The 26,826-nt window shown below is 33.6% G+C and overlaps 1 protein-coding gene across 5 annotated transcripts in view; it reads right to left on the bottom strand.

The window, feature by feature from the left end:
* Nucleotides 1-369: 369 nt before the first annotated feature.
* LOC118199010 (neprilysin-1-like) overlaps nucleotides 370-26,826 on the bottom strand; it is a 366,463-nt gene continuing 340,006 nt past the window's right edge. For all 5 annotated transcript variants that reach the window (XM_085813638.1, XM_085813641.1, XM_085813637.1 and 2 more), the window contains 3 exons: nucleotides 16,899-16,964; nucleotides 11,395-11,567; nucleotides 370-5,035 (listed from right to left, as the gene is read on the bottom strand). In XM_085813638.1, the coding sequence (XP_085669764.1) occupies nucleotides 4,936-5,035; nucleotides 11,395-11,567; nucleotides 16,899-16,964 (339 nt within the window). In that variant the 3' untranslated portion in view covers nucleotides 370-4,935. The remainder of the gene's footprint in view (nucleotides 5,036-11,394; nucleotides 11,568-16,898; nucleotides 16,965-26,826) is intronic.

Genomic DNA, 26,826 nt, shown 5'->3' with positions numbered 1-26,826 from the left:
GATAAATAACTTTTTAACTTACCCGATAACTAACTACTTTTCATCTGAAAAATATTGCCATATTTTGCCAGGGTGGTTGGCTAATACGTAAGTACCTTTTGAAATGCTCACATTACTAATCAGACTAAGTTTGCCAATTTTGGAAGTTAATTACAGTGGTCTCTTCAACAAGAAAATATCCAAATAAATTAACCTTACGTTGTTAAAATACTTAAATTTGTTCCCATTCACACTGCCTATTTTGGGGGGAAATAGCCTGTAGTACAATATCCAGCAGAATGAAGCATAGATATAACCAGTATAATGCACTGATAATTTCTGGAGTTATTAGCTGTTAAAGAACAAAAAAGAAATACATGCAGCCTTAAGTTTTACTAAATATATCATACATTTATTTGAACACTCACATAGACTATGTTGCAATTAACACAATGGAACAAAGTAATCAATAAAAATAAGCCATCATAAATTTGCAAGGTATTTCCACAAATCTGATGTATTTATGCATAATCATACAACGTCATGGCTATATACAAAGCTTTCTAAACAAAACATGAAATGCACAGTAAAATATTTTCATGACATACTTACAATAATTTCCGAAATCCTTCCTTCATAAACATTTAACATTTTCTATATAAACTATGTTGGACATATTTCATACTTATTTCTTCCTTTTTTCAGAGTAAAATGCAATATATTGTTCAGAAACAGTTATTCTATACATTATTAAAATAACAATATATATGTAATGTAGATGAAAAAAGTTTAATTATTTTGTAACGTTTATATACAAATATTTCACATGAAAAAATAGTAGTGCATTGAACATTACGATCTGGTTTTCTGTAAATATACACAGTAAAATATTGAAGGTGAAAGATTCAATACTATTTGTTGCAAAACAGGAAATAATATACAGCAGCTAAATATGGAAAACATATTCTCATACTTCAGTTTTGGATCTAATTCATCTACCTTTCATTTTAAAATTACAAGAAAGTCCAAATTATTTTTTTTTAAAGAAAAGAATATTTTTTTTGTCTTTGAATGTTTGTTTTATGATACTTGCATCCATGTTTGCAGTCATTCACGATAAGCAGCATTTAATTTTAAAATTTAATATAATTTATCTTTATTAAATTTGATTTAATTGGCAATATATTTCCTGCAATCTATAATGATACATCACACTGCATGAATTTTATGGTTGAAGTTCAATAAAATGCACTGATAATATTTTGTATTTTTCATAGCTAAGTTTGTAAAATATTTCGAGATTTTTGTTTCTCATTGAGTTAAAAAAATATACTGTTCTATTGTTTCATAATAAAAAAGATCAAACTCCAAACTAAAATTTACTATTTCAAAATATTAGTGTTTTTTTAGTGCTTAATATATCTAATATCTGTTATAAATTAAATAATATTTTAATTAATTTCCATCTAAAGTTTTAATTTATCAGGAAAATAACTCATGTTTAGTAATGTACTGCACATTGTTTTGAATATGAAAACCATAAAAATCTTCCACACCACAGATTTCAATAATTTCAATGCTAAATGTTGAACTGCATATAAATTAGTGGTATTTCTAAAGGTTTAATGGAAATAAGGGACATCTGCATTGCTTTCTACAACTGATTCATGTAAATTGTTGTTTCAAAGAATGGTAATGAAAATATTAAAAGATGCACTTGTTATGAATAGACAGGTATACGAATTAAAGTTCTACCTAAACTGTGAAACGGTTAAAGTAATATCAAACAAATACATTTAAAAAAAAATCATTTCTTTTTTAATAGTTTAAATGTTAAAATATTATATATGTAATTTTATAATTCAATACATAGTTTTTTTAATTCGAAACATTTTTCCGTATTAATATTTATAAATTGAGAATCCTAAAAATTAAATTAATAGTGACATAATCAACTCCCGATTAGCTGGCTTAATTCGTAATAAATTCAACTCAAAATCCCAGTTAATGCGAAAAAAAGTTAAAAAGCACGCGCGAAAGGGCAACCTATACTATAATTAACAAAAATATTCTATTAACAATTGCCTGTGTTTTCAAACAGTTTGATCTGGAGACTAAATTCATTTGATTTTATAAATTATGTTGGTATCTGAAAAAGAAAGAACACACTGAAAATATAGAAAGAATAAACACCACAGAAATGAAAAAAAGAAAACTAAGTTTTAAATGACATTAAAGATTAGTATTTAAGAGAGAGCCTCAACAATGCCATAGCGTTCAAATTACTTAAAATTAAATTATTATTCGAAACAGAATAAACGTACTAAAAATAACAGAAGAATAAGCACTGTTAGAAGTGGCATTAATGAACAGCATTTACGCGGAATTTTCAACAAAGCCCATGCGTTTAAATTACTTAAATTAGTATTCGAAAGGGAAAGAAGGAAAGAATAAACGCTATTAGACACGAAGAAATTAAGTTGTAAATGGTATTAAAGAACAGCATTTATAAGAGAGCTTCAACAATGCTATTGGGTTCAAATCACTTAAATTTAATTAGTTTTGGAACAAATAGAACGTATGGTAAATAATGGAAGAATAAACACCATTTCAAATGAAGAAATTGTTAGACATGGCATTAAAGAACAGTATTTACAAGAGAGCTTCAACAATGGCATTGCTTTCAAATTGCTTACATTTAATTAGTATTCGAAACAAAAAGAATGTAAATAACAGAAGAATAAACACTTTTCGTAACAAACGAAGAAATTAAAAATAATATTAAAGAACAAGATTATAGTTTATGAGAGAGCTTCAACAATGTCATTACTTTAAAATTACTTAAATTTAATTAATAGTATTCGAAAAAAAAGAACGTATTGTAAATAACGGAAGATTATCAATATCCATTTGAAATAAAGAAATTAAGTTATGAATGGCATTAAAGAGCAGTATTTACAAGAGCGTTTTAACAATGTCATTGCTTTAAAATTACTTAAATTAGTATTTGAAAGAAGAACGTACTGTAAATAACGAAAGAATTAATGCCATTAGAAGTGGAAAAATAAGGTTACAAATGGCATTAAACAACATAACTTACAAGACAGCTTTAACAACGCCACTGCATTCAAACTAAATTATTATTTGAAAATCGAAAGAACGTACAATAATAGAAGAATAACCCCCCATTAGAAATAAAGAAATTAAAGTTATAAATGTCATTAAAGAATAAAGGAGCTTCAGAAATGTCACTGCGTTGGAATTTGTTAAATTAGATTCGAGGCGAAGAAATTGAATTATAAAAATGGCATTGAAAACAGTGTTTACAAGAGAGGTTCAACAATATCATTGCGTTCAAATTACTTAAATTACGAGTAAATTAGTATTCAAAACAGTAAAAAAGTAACAAAATAAATAACAAAAGAATAAACATAATTTAGAAAAGAAGTTATGAATAGCATTAAAGAACAATATTTACAGCTTTATCAATGTCATTGGTTTCAAACTCTTGCAAAAATTTATTGATCTTTTAGCTTTGACTATAACTTTTATTTGATTTGGGATGTTTTTCGCTTCATTATAATTCCTCTTTTTGCATTTTCCCTAAACTATTTTATTTTACGCTGATCGTTCGTGATAGCATTTTTTTCATTTCCCTCAAATAAGCAAATTTAACTTTGTTCTTAATCAACTCCCAGTTAATCTGAAGTTGATTATGTCTTTTCAAATTTCTCTTTGTATTTGTTGTTAAATTAAGAAAGGGCCTTCTTAAATAATGCAGCATAAAGTTTTTTATTTACAATTTAAGCATACGAAAATGAAACTTTCACAGATTTTAATGCAGTTTTTAAGTTTTGAGAGAAACGAAAGCAATTATTTAATTACAACCTTTAGCGGGTAAAAATGCAATTATATTACAGAATAAATAATTGAAACAATTCTTATTCTTTAATTTCCTAAATAGATTATAACTACAAACTATACAAGAAAAAATTTCACAAAGAATTTATATTTAATACAGATTTTAAAATATTGTTTCAAAATGTCAATATAAATATTCAATATAAATTTTTAAAAATATTAAAAAATAATATTAATATTTACTATAAATTTAAAATAATTATTTCAAAAATGATTCATAGAGGATTACTGAAATCAAACAAGTAAGTAAACTGCAGATTAGGTTTTTGTATTTTGTTAAAATGAAGGAGGGAAAAAATTAGCGTTTGTATATATAACGCTTATTATATATAACGCTTGTTACTTACTTATAACACTTATTATTATTTCCAAACTTTTAAGAATTTATTTAGGACTTTATATATGCATGTTTAGGACTTTATTATATACATAATATGTGTGTTATTTCTTTTCAGGATATTCAAAGTACGATAACTACAACAAACTATTCATAATTAATTCTGTAAATAAAGTATTCTATGACATATAAAGTATTTTTGGAAATATTATTTATTATTTTTTGTGCGTGTGTCTGTATGTGTGTTTACCTTTATTATGGTAAATTAAAATTAAAATTGCTTGTAAATTTTGAATGAAAGTTACCAGATTTCATAGCATAAAAGAAATTTCTTGAAGAACGAAGTTAATGAAGTAAAATCATCTAGAGTTATCTGACATAAAAATGCAAAATACAAGAATGTGTTTACGTTCGAATGGCAACATGACAGTTTATTGCACTTAACTGATCTGTAAGCAGGAACACAGCCACTGGAAACAGATAAACAAAGTAACATGTATTTGTGATTTTTTTAAAGCAAGGATTTTTCATCCCATAAAAAGTGTATTTACACATACGAAAAGATGAGAGTTCTTTTTAGGCATGCCTTCACAAAACAGCCTCTTATATGGTCCGCGAACTATGCAGGTACCCGTTATGTTTTCCAAATTGCTCAACTGGTCATTTAATGAAAAGACATTCAGTCCTTGAAATAACCTTTACCATACTTCGCATTTATGCTCAGGGTTCATTGGGCTTCCCAAAGGGCAGTTATATGCTTCGATGAAATCCTGAGAGTTTGACAGCGCTCCAATGACCCTGAAAATAATGAATAATATTAGTTAGTACGAAACAGAATTATAAAGTGCTAATACTATTATACTTTGTGATTTGCCCCGGGCTACAACGGAGAGAACTCTTTTGCGTGCTGGTTTGGATCTGTACTTAAGCAGTCCACGGCACCGTGGGTATAAAATCAGTCTTCACGAGACTAGAACCATCGTTCATCCGGTGGTAGGCTCAGGCTCGGCACAGACCGCACTGGTATTGTCTTGTCTGCACCCCCACGGTGGTTGACTCAGACGCCTGGGAAGTCTAAGATCTGTACCTAAAATGAAAGGTTAAGATCTGTACCTAGGCAGTCTCAACCACGGGGGCATAATAACAGACTTCACAGAAGGCCTGAGGGCTTTCGGGACAGAGTAAGACTCGGCAGGGACCATACTGGTACTGCCTTGTCTGCCCTTGCTCTGTGGGGTCGCAACATTGTGGATTGATCAAGGGCGGAATGTCATTAATTCCGATAGGCGCCTATAAGGTCGCATTAGGATGGAAGCTGTCTCGTTCCATCAGCTTTGTCTTGTCTGCACCTTGTTGTGGGGGCTCGTATTTGATATTAACTGCTATCCTTGAGGAAACCCTCCATCGATGGGGGGCTGGGAATTTGACTTCGTTTTAGCGACCTTATTTGTTGACGAACAGATATCTGTTGCCTAGTTCTGTGTTATATATAAGCGACTGCTGTCTTTTCCGTGGCGATATTGAGTTGACCTAGTTCTTCGTATAACAAGATGATTGGTTTGGATGGCCCGGTTCACCTTTGATTTAAGTTCGCTGCTTGAGGCGATGGGATCTTCGTTACATTGATCTAATTCCCATGGGTGCGTATGTAAGCGGTAGTTCTGGTGCAGTTTCGATAAGGCTTTTTTACGGCTTCCCGGGTCGATCGGAGTGATCGCGACCCCTTGAATCGGTTCCGATGATAGAGCATTAAAAGGCATCTAGCTTAGGTCTGAGCTCCATTCTCAGGCTAAACGCTGTGTACTTTGTAATTATCCGCAATCCCAATTACGTTTTATATTTAACCACTCGGAATGTTTATTTCAACCATGGAGAGTCTTTATAGTGCGCAACTGGCATCTTACTTTAATGAAACAGCTAACAGTTGCATGCTGTGATATTTTTATTCATCCTCGCCTTAAAGCTTCCTTTCCAAACTACTTGTAAGCTCGTTCCAACGCATTCGGAAAACTGAGAAATTTCGAGAAAGGTCGAATCGTGGGAAGTTGGCTGCCATGTCAAACAGTGCACAGCCACCTCGATCGTACGGATACCGTTGTACAAGGGTGCTGGTGCCAATTATTTATGTAAAGTACGCATATATGAAATGAAGATTCTAGTAGGCCAAGCTGCACCAATACGAGACAAGAGAACTTACTGTGCGGAGAGCCCAAACTTATCAAAATTCTTCATTGTCCGCGATACAATTTGTTGTAGCTTCTTCCATACTACCTGCAATACTTTCCTTCACTTCAGGACACCATATAAGTTATGTCATATAAGGCATTTGCTTTTAATACCCCAAAATACATCATCTGGAACAGTGCTGTGTCCAAGCACCATGGTTGGCAGTTGACTGGCATTGTATTAATCTCAGTGGTCAATGCAGTTTGAGCCAGATCATCATCGCATCTGTGAATGGAGGAGGTGAGAGCAGAGCTCTCAATCTTGTTGTACGGAGATAAAAGACAAATCTTTCTGATATGATGGTGAGAGAGCTATTTCTTGTGACAGCGGGTCGCCCCTAATTTTCATGCATGCAACTTTAACAGCACAGCGATATATTGATAACGTATTGTGATCAATTATATTATGCTTCATGGCACGTCACTCGGCGCCGTTCGCAAAAAAATAACAGTTGATCTGTCATGGCTCGTATACCTCTGGAGCGTTTCCATTTCTCCTTTGGTAGCAATGCCTCCTGATCATTTACCAGTTGAACATTTATAAGGCATATGAAGTTGCCAGCTACCAGCGCTAAGGAATATTGAAGATCTGGAGTAGCAATTAAAGAACATCTAGAATAATCTATCCCAGAATGACATTAGGAATCTGTACCATTCCTTTTCTTACACAGAAGCACGTACATCACGTACAGAAGCATTATCTAAAGTAGATATCTCATATTATAAAATGCACCATTTAAGATAAAGTCCATTATATAGACTTAAAACCGTGAAATTGTAGTAATATCATTTTCGCTTTATGCAGTTCATATTAATTTCATTAAATGCAGATATTATGTTCATGCTACATTGTTTTCTCTAAATAAGTGTCATATTAGTCAAATTTTAATCCTGTTAAGATGCAGTTATTAAGCAAGCTTTATCTTGTTATGTAAAAATGCATCATTTTACTGGAATACTTCCACAAAAGCATTTAATTTTCACATTATACATAGACCGATGAAATCAGCTGTGTTAGTTTTAAGACTGCTGTGCAAGACAGTGGGAACTAGATTCCAACAACTTGTAGGTCAATTGGCTTTCAGGCTGCGTTTCTGAGTATTTATTTTCTTTAAATGAACTAAACATTTTTCTTAGAGCATATAATACCAATGCTCTTTATTGTTCACGATGTCAACATGTTTTAATCATAGCACGAAGTTTTGTTTCTTGTAAAGCGTTCTCATATGTAAAGAATAATCAGCAAACTAATGGGTACACTGGTATTTGAAAGTTGACAATTTTGATTGCCATATCAGTCACTGTCGACTGAAACTGAACCTTTCCGTTCAGGCGACGACAGTCGCCGGTAATTGACAATGATAAATACGATACGAAACTAAAAAAATACATTGTTATAATAGATTTTATTGAAACACGATAAACATAAAAACGGTTGTTCTTCGCAGGTATCGCAAAATGTGGCAACTTGTTTAGTCAATTTTCTGACCATTTCTCTACCAAACTGTGCCACATTTTCTTCATAGCACAATTTGCAATATTAATGTATTGTAAAACTTTTCCAGAGTGTTTTTGTTTAGTTTATATCGTGCTTTTTAGTAGTAGTTAGAATATTGCTAGAATACATTTCTATTGCTACATTTGATCTTGTACGGTTTCCCTTAGTTTGCGTAAGTATTTTAAGTTTGGTAATCTTTCCTGAACCTCTCATTTTCCCCTCGCGCTTCCTGGCCAGCCTGCAAATTTAAAGTCAAGTGAAGAGAGTATAAAAACAGAAGAAACTAGTAGTTTACTCAAAGTGTGATTTCGCTAGCCAGCACACATTACTATTTTGCCTTTGCTGTTGTTACGCTGAGTTGCTGATGCGCCTTGTGGCCATTTAATAAGTCTTTCGCCGGGTACGCTGTTAAGTCAGCCTAGTTAGCTTAAATTAAATTGTTAGTCCAACTCTGCAATTTATCTTTGGATTTATTGTTAAATTATTCTTAAGTTCCACCGCGAGTCGTCGGTTTTATTGTAAGTACAAAGTAATGCATTTGTGTTAAGAGTTCGACAAATAATAAAGGGTTTATTTTACTCTTCTTCTGTGCTGGTGTTATTCAAGACTGTGCGAGAAGTCGCCAGATTTTCTAGTAAAATCATTTAAACTTTATAATAGTGAAGAGAACAAGATCTTACAATCTTACATTCAAATTTTTAGTTATAAACCCAGAAGGGGAGGCAAAAGGTATAAGTTTTGGTGTACCACCTCTTAGGTCATGCCATATTTCAGCATTCTTTTCCTTTGTTGACGAAAACGCAACCCCTTTAGGCCCTTTTTGTAGCAAAAATGTTTTCACTGCTATCGCTAAATTGACGTTTTCACGTTCTAGGCTAAAGAAAGATTTTTGTCTGTACTGGACAAAGACCTGAATGCATTTAAACGTAAAAAATTTCTAATCTTAACTAAAAATTTTAGAATGGCATTGGAAGGGCGTGTGACCTGACGGGAATTTTCTTATAAATAGCCTGACACTCGACGTGTTGAGGGAGAACTATTTTAGAGTCATTAGGTGTTTTATGCTGGAGACGTAAAAAATGAGCAATGCTCTACCCTGCACCTGAACCTCTTGAATCTGTGACGATTGTGCTATCGTTACACCACGAGGGCATGCAGAAAGGAGGTAGAAATTACCTTATATACTTCCCCTTTTAAAGCGCGATTGGGGATTGGGAGACCCAATCATCAAATCCTGGTGGTGAAGAATCATCATCCACCACCTTTTAGTTCGGGCGCAACTGTAGAGTCATTAGGTTCTTTTGAACCAGGAGGTATGAAAAATAAGCAATGCCCTTGCCGAAACTGGAGCCTGGATCTCTCGAATATGTGCCGAATGTGCTACCGTTACACCATGAAGGCATGCGGAAAGGAGGGAGAAAATACCATCACAAGAGAGAAAATAATCACGAAATGTCTTCTTCTTCTTCTTTTTTTTTTTTTTTTTTTTTTAGCGAACACTGTGTGGAAAGTTGATCTTACGCAAACTGAATGGTATTTTCAGCTCAGAAACATCAAATTTACGTTTATGTTATGTTATGTAGAAATGAGAGGGCCACCTAATATTTATCCTCTAAGTAAGCAGGTATTAGCCCCACACACTAACTAGAAAACTAACAACATTCTGGCATCATTCCTCGAGTCTTGATGGAAATTGTGACTCCAGCGAGCACTACAAGTACTGCCATCGGCGGCGGCATCAACAATACTCCTAAACTTTCAGCATTAAATTAGCTCAAGTAAAAGGGATTAAATTACATTATATACATTACGATATACATAGTTCTGCAAGTTCAAATTTTTAAGATGTTATCTAGTGTAGTGGGTACAGGCAACATGTTTCAGGACATTATATATTGCATTAAAAACAGGCATGATGTTCTCATGTTACAAATCATTTTTGTAAACATGATCTGTTGACTATCAGAATTAATTAAGAACTATAAAATTGTTTACAAAGCTTACATTTAAGTACTGTTGTAAAGTTGTGCTGAAACTTTAACAGTTCAATTTTGACGATTCATTATTTGCTGTAACGTACGTTTTTAATATTAATTGATTTTCAGAAATTATATTATTCTCTAGCAGTACATTGTTATTTGCATGTAAAAATTGATCATGACAATTTATAAAATTGTGGAGGCTAGAAGCAACTTATTTCTAGTGTATAGAAATCATGCCTACAATCATGACTTTTTAACATCATTTTTTTTTACAAACAGCTGTCAAAATTTGAGAAGAATATAAAATAATAAAAAAGAAATAAATAAATAAGTCTGAAAACAAAAGAAAAAATAGCTTCATCTGCATACTTATGCGAGATATATCTGCATACATATACTGATACACTGCCAACTTATTTTTGTCAGTTCATTGTATGCAATTTTGTGTGTTTTTACAATAATTAGTTTAAAATAATTACCTTCTATGATACATTTATTATTAAAAAATTTACGTTTATAAATAAAATCTGGAAACAACTGTCATTATGTATACACATACGTACATATTTCTCTCGATATTGCTTAACTAATTCTAGAGTTGTTATTTCCAGCGGTTACACAAAGTGGCTCTCTTTCAAGGAGGCTATGAAAATGTTCTCCACATGCACCAAGTGCCGAGAATATCCGACTTCTGGCGAACATATTTTGGTCTGTTTGGATCTCTTTAGAGAGGATATTTATATCAATCCTCTCTTTCCACTCGACATTCTTAGAGTCAATGGTCTTTTGGACTTTGTCTGACTTCGTCAGAATCCGGAGGAAATCAACAAGAACAATTCTGGAACTTATTTTTGAGGAGTTTTGGTGAATATCCAATATGGGATGTCACCGTACATAGTTCAATACTTTAATTAAAACTATATTATTACAACTAATATTTAGAGATAATAGAATTATTTAAATTCCGTTGGGTATTTTGAGGGACCAAACTTTTACATTCTCATTTTTCAGGTAATCATCTGTTATCGGGACCAGATTGAAAGATGTATGTTTGTATGCATGTGTGTATGCATGCATGTGTTCATGTATGGATGTATACACATACGTACATATTCGTGTGTGTACGCGCATGCATACATACGTACATATGTGTATACACCCACATATATCTACATACATACATACATACATACACACACATACGATACATGCTAACATTTCTGAATCCAGGTCCGATAACAGAAGAGAACAAGTTTTTATATAGACGATGTTTATTTACACAGACCTAGTTGCAATGCTACTATAACCATATTTTTTACGTAGATCATGCTACAAGATAAATGTATTGTTGTCGTCTAGTAGAAATTTGGAGATAATAATTCTATTGCTTGTTAAATTCTATGAAATATGAAACACATTTATGAATAACAAAAAACAAAAATGAATTCTTACCTAAATCTTCCTGGACTATGTGCTCCTGTACGAATTATGTTAACAGCTGCTTCTGGCCTCATGGTGCCACACCAGATCTGAGCGTAGTTCAAGAAAAATAACTGCTCATGTGTCAAGTTTAGACCAGGAAGCAAAGGTTCGTCGCCATTACGAGCTATCCAGCTACGATAAGCCTGTAGAATATCAAAAGGATTAAATGAATCCATTCATCTTTAACCATTTCTACAATTTCATATAATAAAACCAAAAACGTTAACAGTTACCGAATTTTATAATAAAAATTATTCAAATAATAGCATAATACGCAATTTGTAAAAGATATTAGAAGTATTTTTTTAATTTCAATAAATTATTCCTTGATCTTGAAACTGGTTTATTTCATTATTTTAGCCAATTAATTAGTTTAAATTTTAATAAGAAAGATTTATTGCGCTGTTGGCTGCTACTTCGTGAAGCATCTCAAAATAATTCCTATTGATGAAACATGACAACTCAGTTTTTCCGAAAAGGTTCAGAATTTCCCCGTGATGATCGCAGATAATTTTCAGTTCATTTCTCATTTCGAAATAGAAAATGACTGCGCAAGCAAAATTTCGGTATAATTTATCTGATGACGAATTGATTTTCCCATTTGCAGTTCAACTATTGTTGATAGTTACGTATTTTCTCGTCCGTTACGAAAGTTGGAGATGATTCCGCCAAACATACGCCAGTCATTCCAGAAGTGTAAAGAAAGACATTGTTCATTATTTAATTCGATAATCATATATTGTACTTTATTTAATTAGATATTCATTAGATATAAGCTACAGATATAGCATACAGAAAATTTATAAAAATACGAGCTCTAGCTTTGAGATTATCTGATACATTAATTTGTTAGAACTTAGGCCAATTATTTTGGTGACCGAAGTTCTCTAATGGCATTTAAATAGCAACAAGTAGTCGTCTTTTTCTTTATGAATTTTAGGCGTACGCAAATTTCTTTCAGTATGAAATTAAATTGCGCAATATGTTTACGGCGCTACTTTGACGAGTCTCGAAGTCTTTCATTAGTTTGAATATACGCGTTATGTAGCCAATGGCATGGTTTTGAAAGCATTCTACTATCTGGCGTTCTGTAGGAGGCAAGTCCAAAAATTTAATCATTTTTTTCAAAATGCAAGAGAAAAATAAGAAATATCAGTTAATTCATCAATGCGTTTATACAAAACTAAATTGACTTGCTGTGTATCGCGGTTATATACAATAGACGTCGCTTAATGCAATCGTGGTTAATATTATCATTCGGATATTCTTATCGAATTGCTGTCCCGATCGTCTGCATATGAAAATACGGAAAATACATCGTTTATTGTGATCAACAATCCGGTTAATGTTACCAAATTGCTATAGAATGAATTTTTCAATCCGAAGTTAATTCTCCGAACGAGGTAAAAAAAAATTGAAAATTGCCAGATGATTGAAAACCGTAACCAAGTAAAGAATTAAGTAAACAAACTGTTTGTTTTTAATGTTAACTATACTACTAAAAACTATAAAAAGGACCTTTCGTTTAGCTTGGAGTAGTTTTTTAATAATTCTGTTGATTTCGAGAAAGATTAGACCGATGTCTCTTTTCTCCAGAGAGAAGACTGTTATTTGCTCACTTGTCTAACGTAGTCAGCCGAAGCCCACGAGATTCCCTGTGGCAAGGAGCGCTAGAATACGTCTACCGTTGGCAACAGCTTTAAGAACCATTCAGGTGACAGTACGATTTAGCTCAGTTCCGCCCCCAAATTTGATGGAGAGTTCCCCGGGGGAGACCGGTCCGAGTGTGTCCCAAACCTATCCCCTTCCAACAAACCACACGAGAGAACTTTCGGCTCGCCGCATATTTAGAGTGCCGCCATGCCGCACCGACACTATACACGTACAAACATCCATGCCTTCCCCGGGATTAAAAACCGGGCCCTTTGGCACAGCAGTCAGCGATGCTAACCATTATACCGATTGGGCAAGCATAAGACTGTACAGTCATTAGGACATTCACACATTAGACACAGTTCATAAAAGAGCATCTGTATAACGGTTGCGGATAATCCACCTAGTAACGACTTTTTCATCACTATAATGCTGTGAAAAAAGTATTTATATATTTCTAGTTATATTTATATTATATTAGTTTACCTCCATTGTGTTTGGAAGGATATTTTTTTTTCATTGTTTAATGCTATCAGAAAAGCCATGGGCGAACGTAATCACATTAATCGTTTTTAGTCTAAACTAAAGCGGATATCTGTGAATGTGCTGTGACATCATTCTTATATGTTGCTGGCTCGTTATCGGCGTCAGTTTCCTTGTTGAAAATGGTAGAAAATACGTAAGTATCTTATTATTTTTAAGAAAGCATTCATCTTTCGATAATGTCTTAATGCAAATTTTCTTCAATTAGTCTTTTTCTGAAATCAGTTCAATATTCATAAGCTTCCTCAAAGATGAGCACCTACCACATAGATTCCACAATTCTACTATAAAATATCTTACATTCTAAAACTTTTGATCACTGTCATCTTTCTTTCTCTGTATTTAAGTACTGACCCTTGAAAGGGTAGCAATATAGTATGCTTCAGAATGTAAATATAGTCGAACACCACTATACCGAAATCCAAGGGACCAAAAGTTTGGTTCGCTGTATCCGATCTAAGAATAAAGGATCATTTGACAAAATAGACATAAAGAAAATCGTACAGAAAGAGTGATTAGCACTTCCAAATCTTCAAGCGATGCTAAAAGTAACTCTGAAAAAACTTATAAGTTAATTACAGTTACTATTACCTGAAGTAAGTAAAATTCTTTTTCTTTGTTTTTTTCCTTTCACGAGGCGTTAAAAATTTTACAGGAAAAATTACTTAGTACGAAAGTCAGGGCTTAGATCCCTGCCTACAACTACACATTTTCATCTAAAATGCATATTTACAACTATGAATAAACTTTGATAAGATGTCTAGATAAGCAACAGAAACATAATAAGGTACTAAAGTAACTTACAAAACCAACCAGCAAGCATGGCGTGAGATCAAATAGTAGAATATTAAGTTGAAACTAAGTTAGCCTTAGCTCTGTAAGGCTATACAGAGATATTTAAACGCGCTGTAACTTACACTGGCGTGATAGCATTATTTACAAGATTAAGGCAACGCCGTAGAAAGGGATGCTATCTAGAATATTAACTAATAACATGGCCTTCAGCAGGCGGAGCACGCTCTGTCTGAAACAACCTCAAACCATCACTTAAACACACGCGAACAGAATTTGCATTCTGGCAGGAAAAGGGAAAAGAATAAGTAACAGCAAAGATTCGTAACACAAAATAAATGGTAAATTAACATAAATAATTCATCAATAAATACTACATTAATAAAGTTCCTTCGTTATAAACCGAGTTTGTTATATAGAAATTTTGACTGTACATCTAAATAATAAAATGTCAATACGGAGTGAAGAATAAAAAATGAATGTTTTGTGAGTGAGGAATTTAAAAATATATTTTTTTTATTTAAAAAAAGGGAACGCTTCTTAAATTAGGAAATGCTACTGAAAATGTCACTAATGATTTGCTTGATTAGGTATTTTTCCCCTTCCTCCAGCAGGCCTTCGTGGTGTAACGGTAGCACACTTGACGTGTATTCGAGAGGCCCAGGTTGGAGTCCTGGCGAGGGCATTGCTCATTTTTCGTGTCCTCTGTCTCAAAATAACCTAATGACTCAACAGTGGGGCCGGAACTAAAAGGTGGTGATGATGATTCTCCGTCAACAGGATTTGGCGATTGGGTGACCTCATCCCCAGTCGCCCTTTAAAAAAGAGGAGTATAAAAGTTATTTTCTCCCTTCTTTTAGCATTCCTTCGTGGTGTAATGGTAGCATAACTGCCGCATATATTCCAGGGGACCAAGTTTGAGTCCTGCGAGGAAATAAAACGTTTTTCACAGCTCTTGCTTAAAATGATCCTAATGATTCTACAGTTTAATTAGATATATAAAAATCTAACAGTTTCGCTTAATTTTTGAAGACATTTCAAATTAAATACAGGGCTTTGAATTCAAAATTACAGGAAATAATAGTTCTTGCGTAGTCTTGGTCAGTGACGCTAGCCCAGCGAATAAAGAGAACCTTTACTCCGTCAAAAAATTAACTTTTATAAATATGAAAATATAAAGTTATAATGTTCCTCAGTACTTTGTCTGTGTTAAAATGTAGAGGAACCTAGTTGACTAAGTAGCAACTTATCGCTGAGTTCGAGTATTTACGACAGAGTCTGAAGAAGGGTTAAATTACCCTTCTATTCACGCAAAGAAATAATAACAGATGGCCCCTTCTCGGGCTTACAGGAAATCTTCCACTCGGGCTTTGAACTCAAGAGAAGAAAATAAGAAACTAATCTAACACTAAACTAAACAGACTTAGCCGAAGCTAGACAAATATAATACCTAACGTATTTGGCCTTTAATTTAACCTAGCCGTCGATTGTCAACAGACACTTGCAAAACGGTAGAGCGTAGTAGATTTAAGAACGAAGTATCCAGACGACAAACGCGATTCACTAAAGTCCCAATCGCATTATGTTTCGGCCACACGAGACTTAACTTCGGAAGGGACAATTCTCAGAACCCACACATTTCCAGGAAACCCACGTAGCTAGGTTACCATTTTTCACTTACTATAAAGACTTGAACGCCAAACAGTAATCGATTATCCCTCACATTGGGATCACGCGATCCTTCAGAAGCAGAACTTTCGTCTGATTGGGTGATCTCTACGCGGGACAGAGCTGCAGCCGAAACATTTTCGGCGAGGTTTCAAAAATTCCCGCGTAGCCGGTGCATCGTTTCCGTAGCTAGGCGGAACTTCGCTTCCGGCATGGCTCATTTTTTTTAGCAATCTTCCTGTTTAAGCCAATGCTACCAGAATCTCGTTTCTCAGAAAAGTCCTGTTTAGCAGGAACCGTCGCTAGATGTGATAACCTCTTAAGGAATTCTGAGCTTTATCTCTCGAAGTAAGTTGAACCTTCCTTAAATACTCCTTCTAACTCATTTGCATAAAACGCGATACTAAAGATTCATTCTGTTGGGGAAGAGTAGATGGGAAAAGAAAATAGATAGTAAAGCGTGTTTAAACTTAATATAACTGTTAGAATCAGGGGATTGAAGTTCAAAACTTTTAATTTTAATAAAACACTTTTCAGGTATTATTCAGTAAGATAATTCTCATCTATCAGCAAAATATTTCTTAGTTACCAATGTTATAAAAATATTCGAAAACGGCATAAGCTCTCAGCTTTCTTTACAGATAATGGAAATGTAACTTGCCGAAACAATGTAAACCAAATTTAAGCGTTTCTGTGCTAGCAAAACATTTCTTAGATGTGAGTCAATTTGATCAATGTATATCTGTGCTTAAGCAAAAATCTAAGATAAAAAAGATAAAAATGAATGTTTTATCTTTTGGCCTGATCCGTATAAGTACCTTGAAAGCCTGCTTCACACCTCCGTTATCAGCAATATTTTCACCTTGGGTATTTATACCATTTACCTGAAAAGAGATAATTGGATTAAATACCATGATAGTAAAAAATGTCTAAAAAATATGTAAAAGCTTTACATCACATGGTGACAATAAAATTTGGAATCGATAAAAAAGCGACTTCAGGAAGGATCTATATCGGAACATATATTTTAGCTCAGGTTGTCAAGATAAAATTACAAGCAAAGAAAACACCATTTGATATTGAAAAAAAAAAAAAAAAAAAAAAAACTGTTTGACTAGTATGCAATTAAAATTATCAGGCAAAAACTATTTGCCATGTCAGAAATTATAGTCATTAATTTAAAAGTTTTTGATTAGTGAGTAATTAGAATCATAAATAAAACCTGTTAACTAGGAAGGAATTAAATCATTAACTGATTTTCTTTGATAAATTTGGAAGAGCATAAAAAGTTTTAAAGAAATTTCATTTATCTACTGTAGAAAATTTATAATAATTATCATAGACTAATAATCGAATTAGTTATCAAAAGACCAATAAAATTTATCTTTGGGAGGCGTTTAAATTTTCTTTATTTAAATGTAAGATTCCTGTTCTTGAAGAGCAAAATTTCTGCAAAGTCTCTTGCAAAGATGAATGTATACTAAAATCTCTACTTGCAATACACACACATTATATATATATTACTTGTATATATAATATAATATATATAATATATACAAAGCAAGTATTTCAGAAATTTGCAACTAAGATCTTCAAGGAAATCTGTAAAGTTTATTTCTGTGTTAGTATCCTTATATTTTCAGTAATTTATTTTATAATGATTAATTTATAAGTGGCATCTGAACTAAAATGTGAAACAAGATAATTCGTGACCACCTGGATTTGGCGGCTGGGTTTCCTCCTCCCAAACTGTCCTTTAAGTGGAGAAGAAGGAAAGGAATTTTCTCCGTCCTTACGGCGTTATTACCTTACTTCCTTCTTTATCGCTTTGTTATCCTTATTTAATTAAGAGCACGTCCGATTAACAATCGAAGTTCCGGAGTGGGCGCTGCGGATTCTTTATGTTTGTGAGCTTCAAGAAAATTCTAGATGCTTCATAACTGGTGAAGAATCAAAACTGAAAATTGCTTTGCTTATAGCAATGTTTTAGGTAAAAGTCTGATATGTACACCCCATGACCTTCCTTGCATGGAATATCAAATTATACACATATTTCGAGCATTTCGGTTTAAACTTATTTCCTCGAATTTCATTAGAGATATATTTCTCATTCAATTAATTCAGTTCTTCCTTCGGCAAGGCAAAAATACATAAAAACTCAAAATATTTTCATTAAAAATTGAAAGATATAGAAAAACATAACGCACCAAATACAGTTAAAACAAGTAAAAAAAAAAACAAATTTTACAATTAATATTACAATTTTTACACAAAAATAAGCAATTCGGCCAGCAGGCAAGAAGGCAAAGTTTTCGGTGCACAAAACTAAAAGTCCCACCCGACAAAAAGACACTTGAAGGTGCAGAAAGACTTACTCCACTATTATACTAAATTTCAAATGTAAACAAATATGGCTGCTACGGTAAAAAAAAATAGGCCTAGCCGTACTTAAACAATTTTTAAATTGCTGATAATTCTACAACTATTGCATGCAGATTAACTAAAGCCATAAACGCCTGAACCGGAAGACAAGAACAGTATATTTCAATCATTTTTAAAGCAAATAATACACAATTTACCAACATATAAGAATAAAAAATACTTAGCTTACCGAGCCGAGTAACAGAGTGGTATATATATATATATATATATATATATATATATACATATACATACATGTATATATATATATATATACTTTTGGTGCTGCCGATTGCAACCAAAAAGGGAGGTGCACAACTACATGTTATATCAGTCCTATATACAAAACTTCAGCTTTCTGACGGTACCTGTTTTTGAGTTACATGACATACATACATAAATACGTACGTACATACAGACGCCATGAAAAAATTCTCTTTTGAATCAGTTTTATAATTCGTTTTGGGAAAAAGAGTCCTTTATTCTGTCCTTACGTATAGATGTCACGCAAAAAAATTGTCAAATTTCATTCGATGGCAGTCAAAAATGGATATTTTCGTTGAAATAGGGTAACCTGAATTTTTCGTTATTACAATACTTCGTTTACTTCGTACAAGGAAGTAAAAAATATGAAGTTCTGTAGTAAAATTGTGAAAATACGACTAAATTTAGTGAAACATTTTACGTAACTTTTGCAATTGCATTAAACTAAAAGTTTAATATTTCCTCGCGAAAGTTTCTGTTTCAAATTCTCTCATCTCTTTGGTGTAGTATTTCGTGCTTTAATACTTGCATTATATAGGTTACTTATTTATGAAGATGGCATCATTGTTCATTTCCTTGTCTGTTTATTCCCCTTCCCAAAAGAAATCTTCAAAATATCCATTTCAGTCATTTTTTTCTTCCCACGGCTGAAAAAACAAAGAACATGATTACAACGAGTCAATTTGATCCCCAGCATATCGTGCGCCCTACTTTGAAATAAATTTTCTTCCCTCGCAAATGAGTTCGGCAGCAGAGAAATGGTCGAAACACCCTTTGATTTACTAGGTTTTTCTTTTATATATATATATGAAGATATACTTTTCCCATTTTCTCTTATCTCAACGCTTATCTGCTTTTAAATGCGTGTGAGAAAAGTCAAACTCCTTGAGCTCATTTGAATCAAATTGTTCAGATGGTAACAGCAAATGAAAAAAATATTTTCCTGCTGAAGGAGATAGAATCGATTAGAGATCTATTAAATGAAGTTTTTGAGATCGCATTTACTTTCACATCTTTAAGTCCGTCACATATTCTTGTTATTTAAAAGATTTAGATAAGAATAATAAGGAGAAAAATATTAATTAAAAATCAGTCGTAAGAAGATAAAAAGAAGGATTACGCTATAATTCTAACGAAGATCATTTAATTTTAAGAAGTAGGAAACTAAATGTGTATTTCGTTAAAAAAATTGTCATTGGTAAATGATCTCTGGAATCAAATGGAATAAAAGAGATAATATCTGGAATCTCTGGAATAAAAGAGAAGAATAGAAAAAAATGCCTGGAACGGGGAGGGGGAGAAATAGTTTAAGAAAGAATAGATGATTTTGTAATCAAAATTTATTAATATTAAAGAGAACGGGATAAAATGCTTAATCTTCTGACATCTTAATTAAGAGATAAATTTGATATATAGAAGAGCACTAAATCTACATAATTTTTTAAGGCATGCCTGAACTTTTAAGAAATGTTAATAAATATATTGTTACGAAATGTACAGGCGCGGTGGGATAGCTTTCCCGCAAAGCAGTTTTAGGGTTGCCATAAAATGACAAGGGAAGGCAGGGTTGCCACATTTGGCGGGAAATCGCCCATTGGGCGATATTTAGCGACTAAATTGGCGATATGCCATGGACGGATGGAGAACCTTCTGGAACGAATTATTACCGGTTTAGCCCAGAATGTTCTCGAACACAAGCCGAAAGCTATATAAACCCTGCTGGTCCGCAGTTCGTATAGTGTCTCAGAGAGTGTGCCTCGTCTAGCGAGCCGTGCGGAGTCGATCGAGTTGACAGCCAGGCAACGAGTGCCGAGCGGGTCGTCGAGTGCACCGAAGGAGTCTCTTAGTGTATCGTGTTAGTGGATCGTCGAGAGAGCGTGTTGAGCTCCGGGAACGACTGAACCGAAGAGTCTTGAGCTGTGCTCTGTGTGTTGTCAAGTGCATCGCGAGTTGTAGCGTGGAGAGTCTCGAGAGTACGGAGAGTTCCGAGAACGACCAAGCAGAGTCGGGTGATTTGCCGTGAAGCTGAATGAAATTACTTTCTGCTCCGCCGTGAAATTACTTTCTGCTCCGCCGGGATAGCCTGATAACCTGAAGGCTGTGTCGCTGATCGTGTCAGCGTGTTTATAGTAGTTAATCAACGACTGTAAAAACGTATTTTGGAGCTGTCCTGACAATACTGGCAAATAAAAGTGTGTTTCGATACTTCATCAAGTGTCGTTGTTATTCATTCCAAATCTACGAATCCCATACGAACGTAAAGGAAGAAAATAACTTAAAAACTGGTGTCAGAAGAATAAAAAAACACAACAATATATATATACGCATCATAAGAACAACTGTAATGAGCATGTAAATATGTAAATGCTTTATCTCTTACGTTTTCCAGTAGATATTTCTTCCTTTCTGCTGTATAGTGAAAGATGGCAAGAGCCCCACGTCCAAATGGGCGTTCTTTTAACATTTTGTGTATTATTTTTATTTGCTAAATATCATGTTATTCGCACTTCAGCCATAAAATTCGATATCCAAAAATATTTAAAAAGAACATATCTTTAGAATTTTCGTTACACAGTCTCGTGCAGTGTTATAGACGAGGAATGTTTTTGTGAAGGACTTTCTAGAAGAACTGGTTCGTATCCGTATTACACAGACGGAACACACGTAAACACTTTGCAGAAAGTCCATTCGCCGGCCATTACAACCAAGTTAAACTACCAGTGTTCAACGTCTTTACCGCTTGAGACAGCTGGTGGGCTGCAGCAGAGAAAGTGTAGAGACATTATTTAATTTTGAGACCGGAAAGATTAAAATTAGCAACGTCTTTTCCGGGAATCGAACCATGAACCTCGAACCTATGGAATACGCGCCCTGCGTGCAGACCACCTCACCATGAAGCCGTGCGAAGAAGGCGAGAGAAATACCTTATATATTCCCCTTTTTATAGGGCGACTGGGTTTTTAAGGGACACAGTAGCCAAATCCTGGCTGTAGAGAATCATCATTTTAGCTCGGGCGTCACAGTAGAGATATTAGGTAATTTTGAAACAGATGAAACAAATTTTGACACAAACAAATTTTGAAACAAATTTTGACAGATGAAAAATTAGCATCGCTTTCGCCAGGAATCGAACTACGAAGCTCTGAAATACGCGCCCAGCGTGCAGACCACCTCACTACGAAGGCATGCGAAGCAGGCGGGAGAAATACCTTATATAAAAACCTACAGAATTGCTAGAAAATTCCGAGTCGGATGTATATTGGGATTAAATAAAATAAAAGTAAAAATCTGAAAGGGTTCAGATTTTAAATTACGTCGAAAGGGGCGCTTTTATAAAATTTTGTCTGTTACCTTTATTTATGAAATATCAGGTTCTTCACTCTTAAACCATAAAATTCAGTTCAAGAGCAATATAGCAAAATAGTTTTAAATTGAGCATATCTTTAGAATTTCCGATGCAGAGTCTCGCGCGCTGGAGATAAAAATGTTTTTTTTCTGTACAATGTTGCCATTGCTCGCTTTGGTAAAATTTTGCAAAATATGAAATCGATAATAAAACATATTCCAAATTTCAAATTTGGGCTACCACACGCCCATATTCGCAGTAGGATTACCTCATTCAAAATCCAATGGCTCTATGTATTGTTGTTACTTCACAATGTGAGAAATATGCATCATTTATGCAGATTGTTTATTATTTAATTTCTTCAAATATAATGCAGGACTCTAACATTTGGTGGCGACAGTTTGAAAAGTGAAACGGACAGTTATAGTGAACCAATGCAAACGAAAACAAGAGTCCTTCAGGGACAAAGCCATTTTGGACTAAAAAGCAATTTTTTGAACTATTTAGTCTATACCATCATTTTATTTTTTGATCGAATTATTTGTAAATCGTTTTAAACTCGTACATTAGCTGTTCTTCAAAGTTCAGCAGTAAAAAAAAAATTGCTAAAACTTTTTACATTATATTTGGTGAACATACGGTTTTGTTTTGCTTACTGGTCTCTTTACATGATTTGCAATCTTGTTGATAGGGTTACATTTGCTGGCGAAGTAGTTCCAGTTCCATAAGTCAGCATCATTCGAGAAGTACGAGTACTTGCGGACGACAGATGTCTTAACGGATTTCTTTTGTTTCTTATGAAAACATATGCGCTAAAATGGTTGCCGAGTCATGTTTTGATCATTTATTTCGTTCAGATTTCTCCTTGATAGAGAATCAATTCCTGTTTTAGGCCTAGCTTTTAAGATATTTTTAGTCACCGGAAAAAAAAAAAAAAAAAAAAAAAAAAAAAACTGAAAAGTTTCAGATTTAAAATTACGTCCAAAGGCGCTTTTTTTTTTAACATTTTGCGTGTTACCTTTATTTATTAAATATCATGTTAATCGCACTTAAACCATAATATTCAATTCAAAAGCAATATTGCAAAATAAGTTTAAATTGAGCATTACTTTACAGTTTCCGATACACAGTCTCGCGCGTTGGAAATAATTTTTTTTTTTTTTTATTCGTACAGCGTTGCCATTGCTCACTTTGAAATCGTTTAGTTTTTTAATCAAAAATTCTGTGAAATGTTACAAAATATGAAATCGATAATAAAACAAATTTCAAATTCAAATTAGGCCACATGCCCATATTCTATGGAAGATTACGTTATTCAAATTTTGATGGCTTTAGGTACCGTTGTTTTACCACAATGCGAGAAACATAGACAGATTTATGCAGATTCTTCATTATTTAATTTCTTTAAATATAAGACACGGCGATAATATTTGGTGGCAACGATTTGAAAAGTGATACAGCCTCTTAAAGTTTTCGACGCAAAATGCCAAAACGATCTTAACAGTCGTTCAGGGCAAATTGCCCCTTTGGACTAAACAAAGAGGGGGAATTCGAAACGGGATGTGGTTTCCAATTATTGCCAAAAGCCAGATTTTGTTAAATATCTCGAAACAAAAAAATAATTTCGACGTATTTATTGATTTCAATTCATGAATTTCACGTCCCGACAAAATCTCTCTTTTGTCTCAATATTTGCTGCAAACCTTACGAGCAACCAGGCCAGTAAAATAAACACATAGCAACATATTAAATAATTTCTTTTTATTATATAAGTACACCAAGTTTTCAAGCGGCTTTAATGTTTGGTGAAATGATATCATAGCAAATTTGCCTGCTTGCAGCTTTGAAAAACTCAACCCTTAAATGTATGTAGTTGCCGTTTGCCAACATACTCATATTTAGTCATGTAAATCAAATCGACACACAAATTTTAACTTACTGCATAGTGTAACCAATTGAATACATACTATTTACGTATATAGTTTTGAAATATTATATACGTTGAAACGCATATAGATTTTGATGCATTCAAAGTTTTAAAATTGTTTCAATAAGTTTATAAGGTATGTGTTATTACATAAAATTGTTATGACACATTTGCCTATCATATTTGATTTGTAAAAGTTAATAATATTTTTTTCAAAAATTGGAATAAAAACTTAGTTTAGAATTTTTTGAGTTTTTTCCTATTTTATTTGATATCAGTTCTAATGTATTTTTGACTTTAAAAATAAAAATAAAAATTCATGCATTTAAGGGTTAAATTTAAGGGTTAAACTGTATTTACCGCCTTGATCGGTATAGTTGGTTAGCGTTACTGGTTGCCATAACTTTGGATCCGAGTTCGAATCCCAGAAAAGGCTTCAGTTCTCTTAAGTGTATAGTGCTTATGCGTTATATGGGCACTTAAAACACTGGTAGTGTGAGAGTCCTCTCAAGAAAAATTGGTGTTAGCGAAATAGAGTGGGCAGACTTTCTGTTCCTTCTCTCTGGGTATTTTCCTTCAAAACTGGAAAGGAGCACAGCTTGTTGTCACCTACGAGCCGATGACAGGAGAAAACCTATCAGGCCAATCAATGCAAAGCCTTTGCTTTTAATTTTTCAAAAGTAATTTAAAAATAATGACATTTAATATGATATGGAGAAAAATACCGAAAAGTTGTTTTGAATATGATTTGGATAATTTGGATACTTACGTATTATCCCGTCGACCGCTGGCAGAAATTTCGGCAACCGTCGCCTGTCACCAATCGCTACTCCCGAATTCTAAAGGGGTTATCCATAACTGGCTTTAAATCGCGCTAATACGCCGGTCGACGGAAGTTTCAGCGTAAGTACCCGATTAGAGATATATCTGGAATTGGATATAGTAGATTATGGCAAAGAAAGCTAAAGTTATCTGCTTAGAGTCAGAATTTTCGTCGAGAAAAGAAACTGGATTCTATTCACGCTACCTACCAATATTTAGGAAAGGACAAATTCAAAAACAAATTAGTCTATGTTAGAAATTAGGGTTAGGAGGAAATACTCGAGAGCTGTTAGCCTTGGATGAGATATCTTGATTGACATTCTGAAGATAATAATCTCGCGTTCACGTTAAACCGTTATAAAATCAGCTAGCTACCCTCAGCTGCGCTTCGAAAGAAACATTTTCGAGAATCTTAACTTCCAGAATATCTGATTGGTTGACTTAAGGGGTTGTCACATCTAGCGATGGTCCCCGCCAAAGGAGACTTTTCTGAGAAACGAGATACCGGTAGCACTGGTTTAAACGAGAGGATTCATAGAAAAAACAGCTCCGCGCGAAGTGAAGTCGCTTATAGCTACGGAAACGATGTCCCGGCTACGCGGGATGTTTTGAAACTTCACGAAAATGTTTCGTTTTTAACTCTGTCCCGGGTAGAGATCAACCAATCAGATGAAAATTCTGGTTCTGTAGAATCACGTGATTCCAATCTGAGCGATAATCAATTACTGTTTCTCGTTCATGTCTGTTCAGTAAGTGAAAATGGTAACCTAGCTACGTGGGTTTCCTGGAAATGTGTCGGTTCTGAGAAATGTCCCTTTCGACGTTCGTTTTGGAAATGTGAGGGTTTTGAGAAATGTACGCGTAGAGGAAATAAATGTCATAGGGACTTTATGCGAATACAAAGCGAGAGAAAACTGCAGGCGAAACATTATCCCTCAGTTTCGCAAAATTCCCCTTTGGACTAGAAACCTCTCTTTTAAACTAGAGATGGAAAATATGCGTTTCTAGAAAAAAAAAAATACTGTAGCATTACGAGGTGCTGTATGTCATAAACCCATTACACACTACGAAAACTAGAAAATATCTGTAACGCCAAAACGGGGACGAATTATTGTATTCAGAAGTGATTTTATCAGCTTATAAGCAAAGAGAAAAGTACTATAAAAACATAAAAATAAGAAGGAAATATAAAAAGGCTATAAAAATAATAACCAATGCTTTTGGTTTCAAGAAAACTGTATCGAAATATTGAACACTGTAAATAAAAGTTCATTTTGCTTTAACTTAAGTAATGTTAAAAAAGACTTTAAATCGAAAAGTTACGCAATTTAACTAATTAGCTCAAACGAAAATTTAGTTAAATCAATATCTGTATGAATATTTTCTAATTAATATATTAATTTCAATTCCGTCCTTTTGATTTCTTTCAGCGGTGTTACTTCATTTACCCCAAATTCGAAACTTTTGCGTAATTCAGAATAAAATTCGTTATTTAATGCATATTGCAGACCGTATCTCATCATTTTAATTGATATACGTTAATTAGATTTTTAAAATGAAGTTTCGATTTGCTTTAGAGTTTGTTTCCCTTCAATGCAATTTGTTTATACTCGAATATTTAGAATTTGAAAGAGGATTTTTAATAATATTGTTGCGAGCGTATGGTTTCGTAATAGATTGGAGGCAGACAGAATCGATAACTTAATAAAATTTATTTTCCCAAAAGAAACACTTCTCAGTTCTGGAAATTTCCTCAAAAATATTCGTAAACCTCTTCTGAGTATCACCAAGAACAGTAAGTAGTTACACTTCAAACTACTAAGAACGTTAAACACAGCGTAATGCAAAGGTCTTCTAAAAGACGAAACTCACATAGAGAACTCTTAGTACTCCAAACTCAACCTGAACTAAGCAACTGAAAAAATCTGATGCTCTCTCCGGTCACTCCCCCGACCTCCGAGAAATC

The sequence above is a fragment of the Stegodyphus dumicola genome, chromosome 3 (genome assembly GCF_044657685.1).
Source record: "Stegodyphus dumicola isolate Sdum_Otavi_A_Nest chromosome 3, ASM4465768v1".
NCBI lineage: Eukaryota > Metazoa > Arthropoda > Arachnida > Araneae > Eresidae > Stegodyphus > Stegodyphus dumicola.
This window is presented reverse-complemented; position numbering and strand designations above follow the sequence as displayed.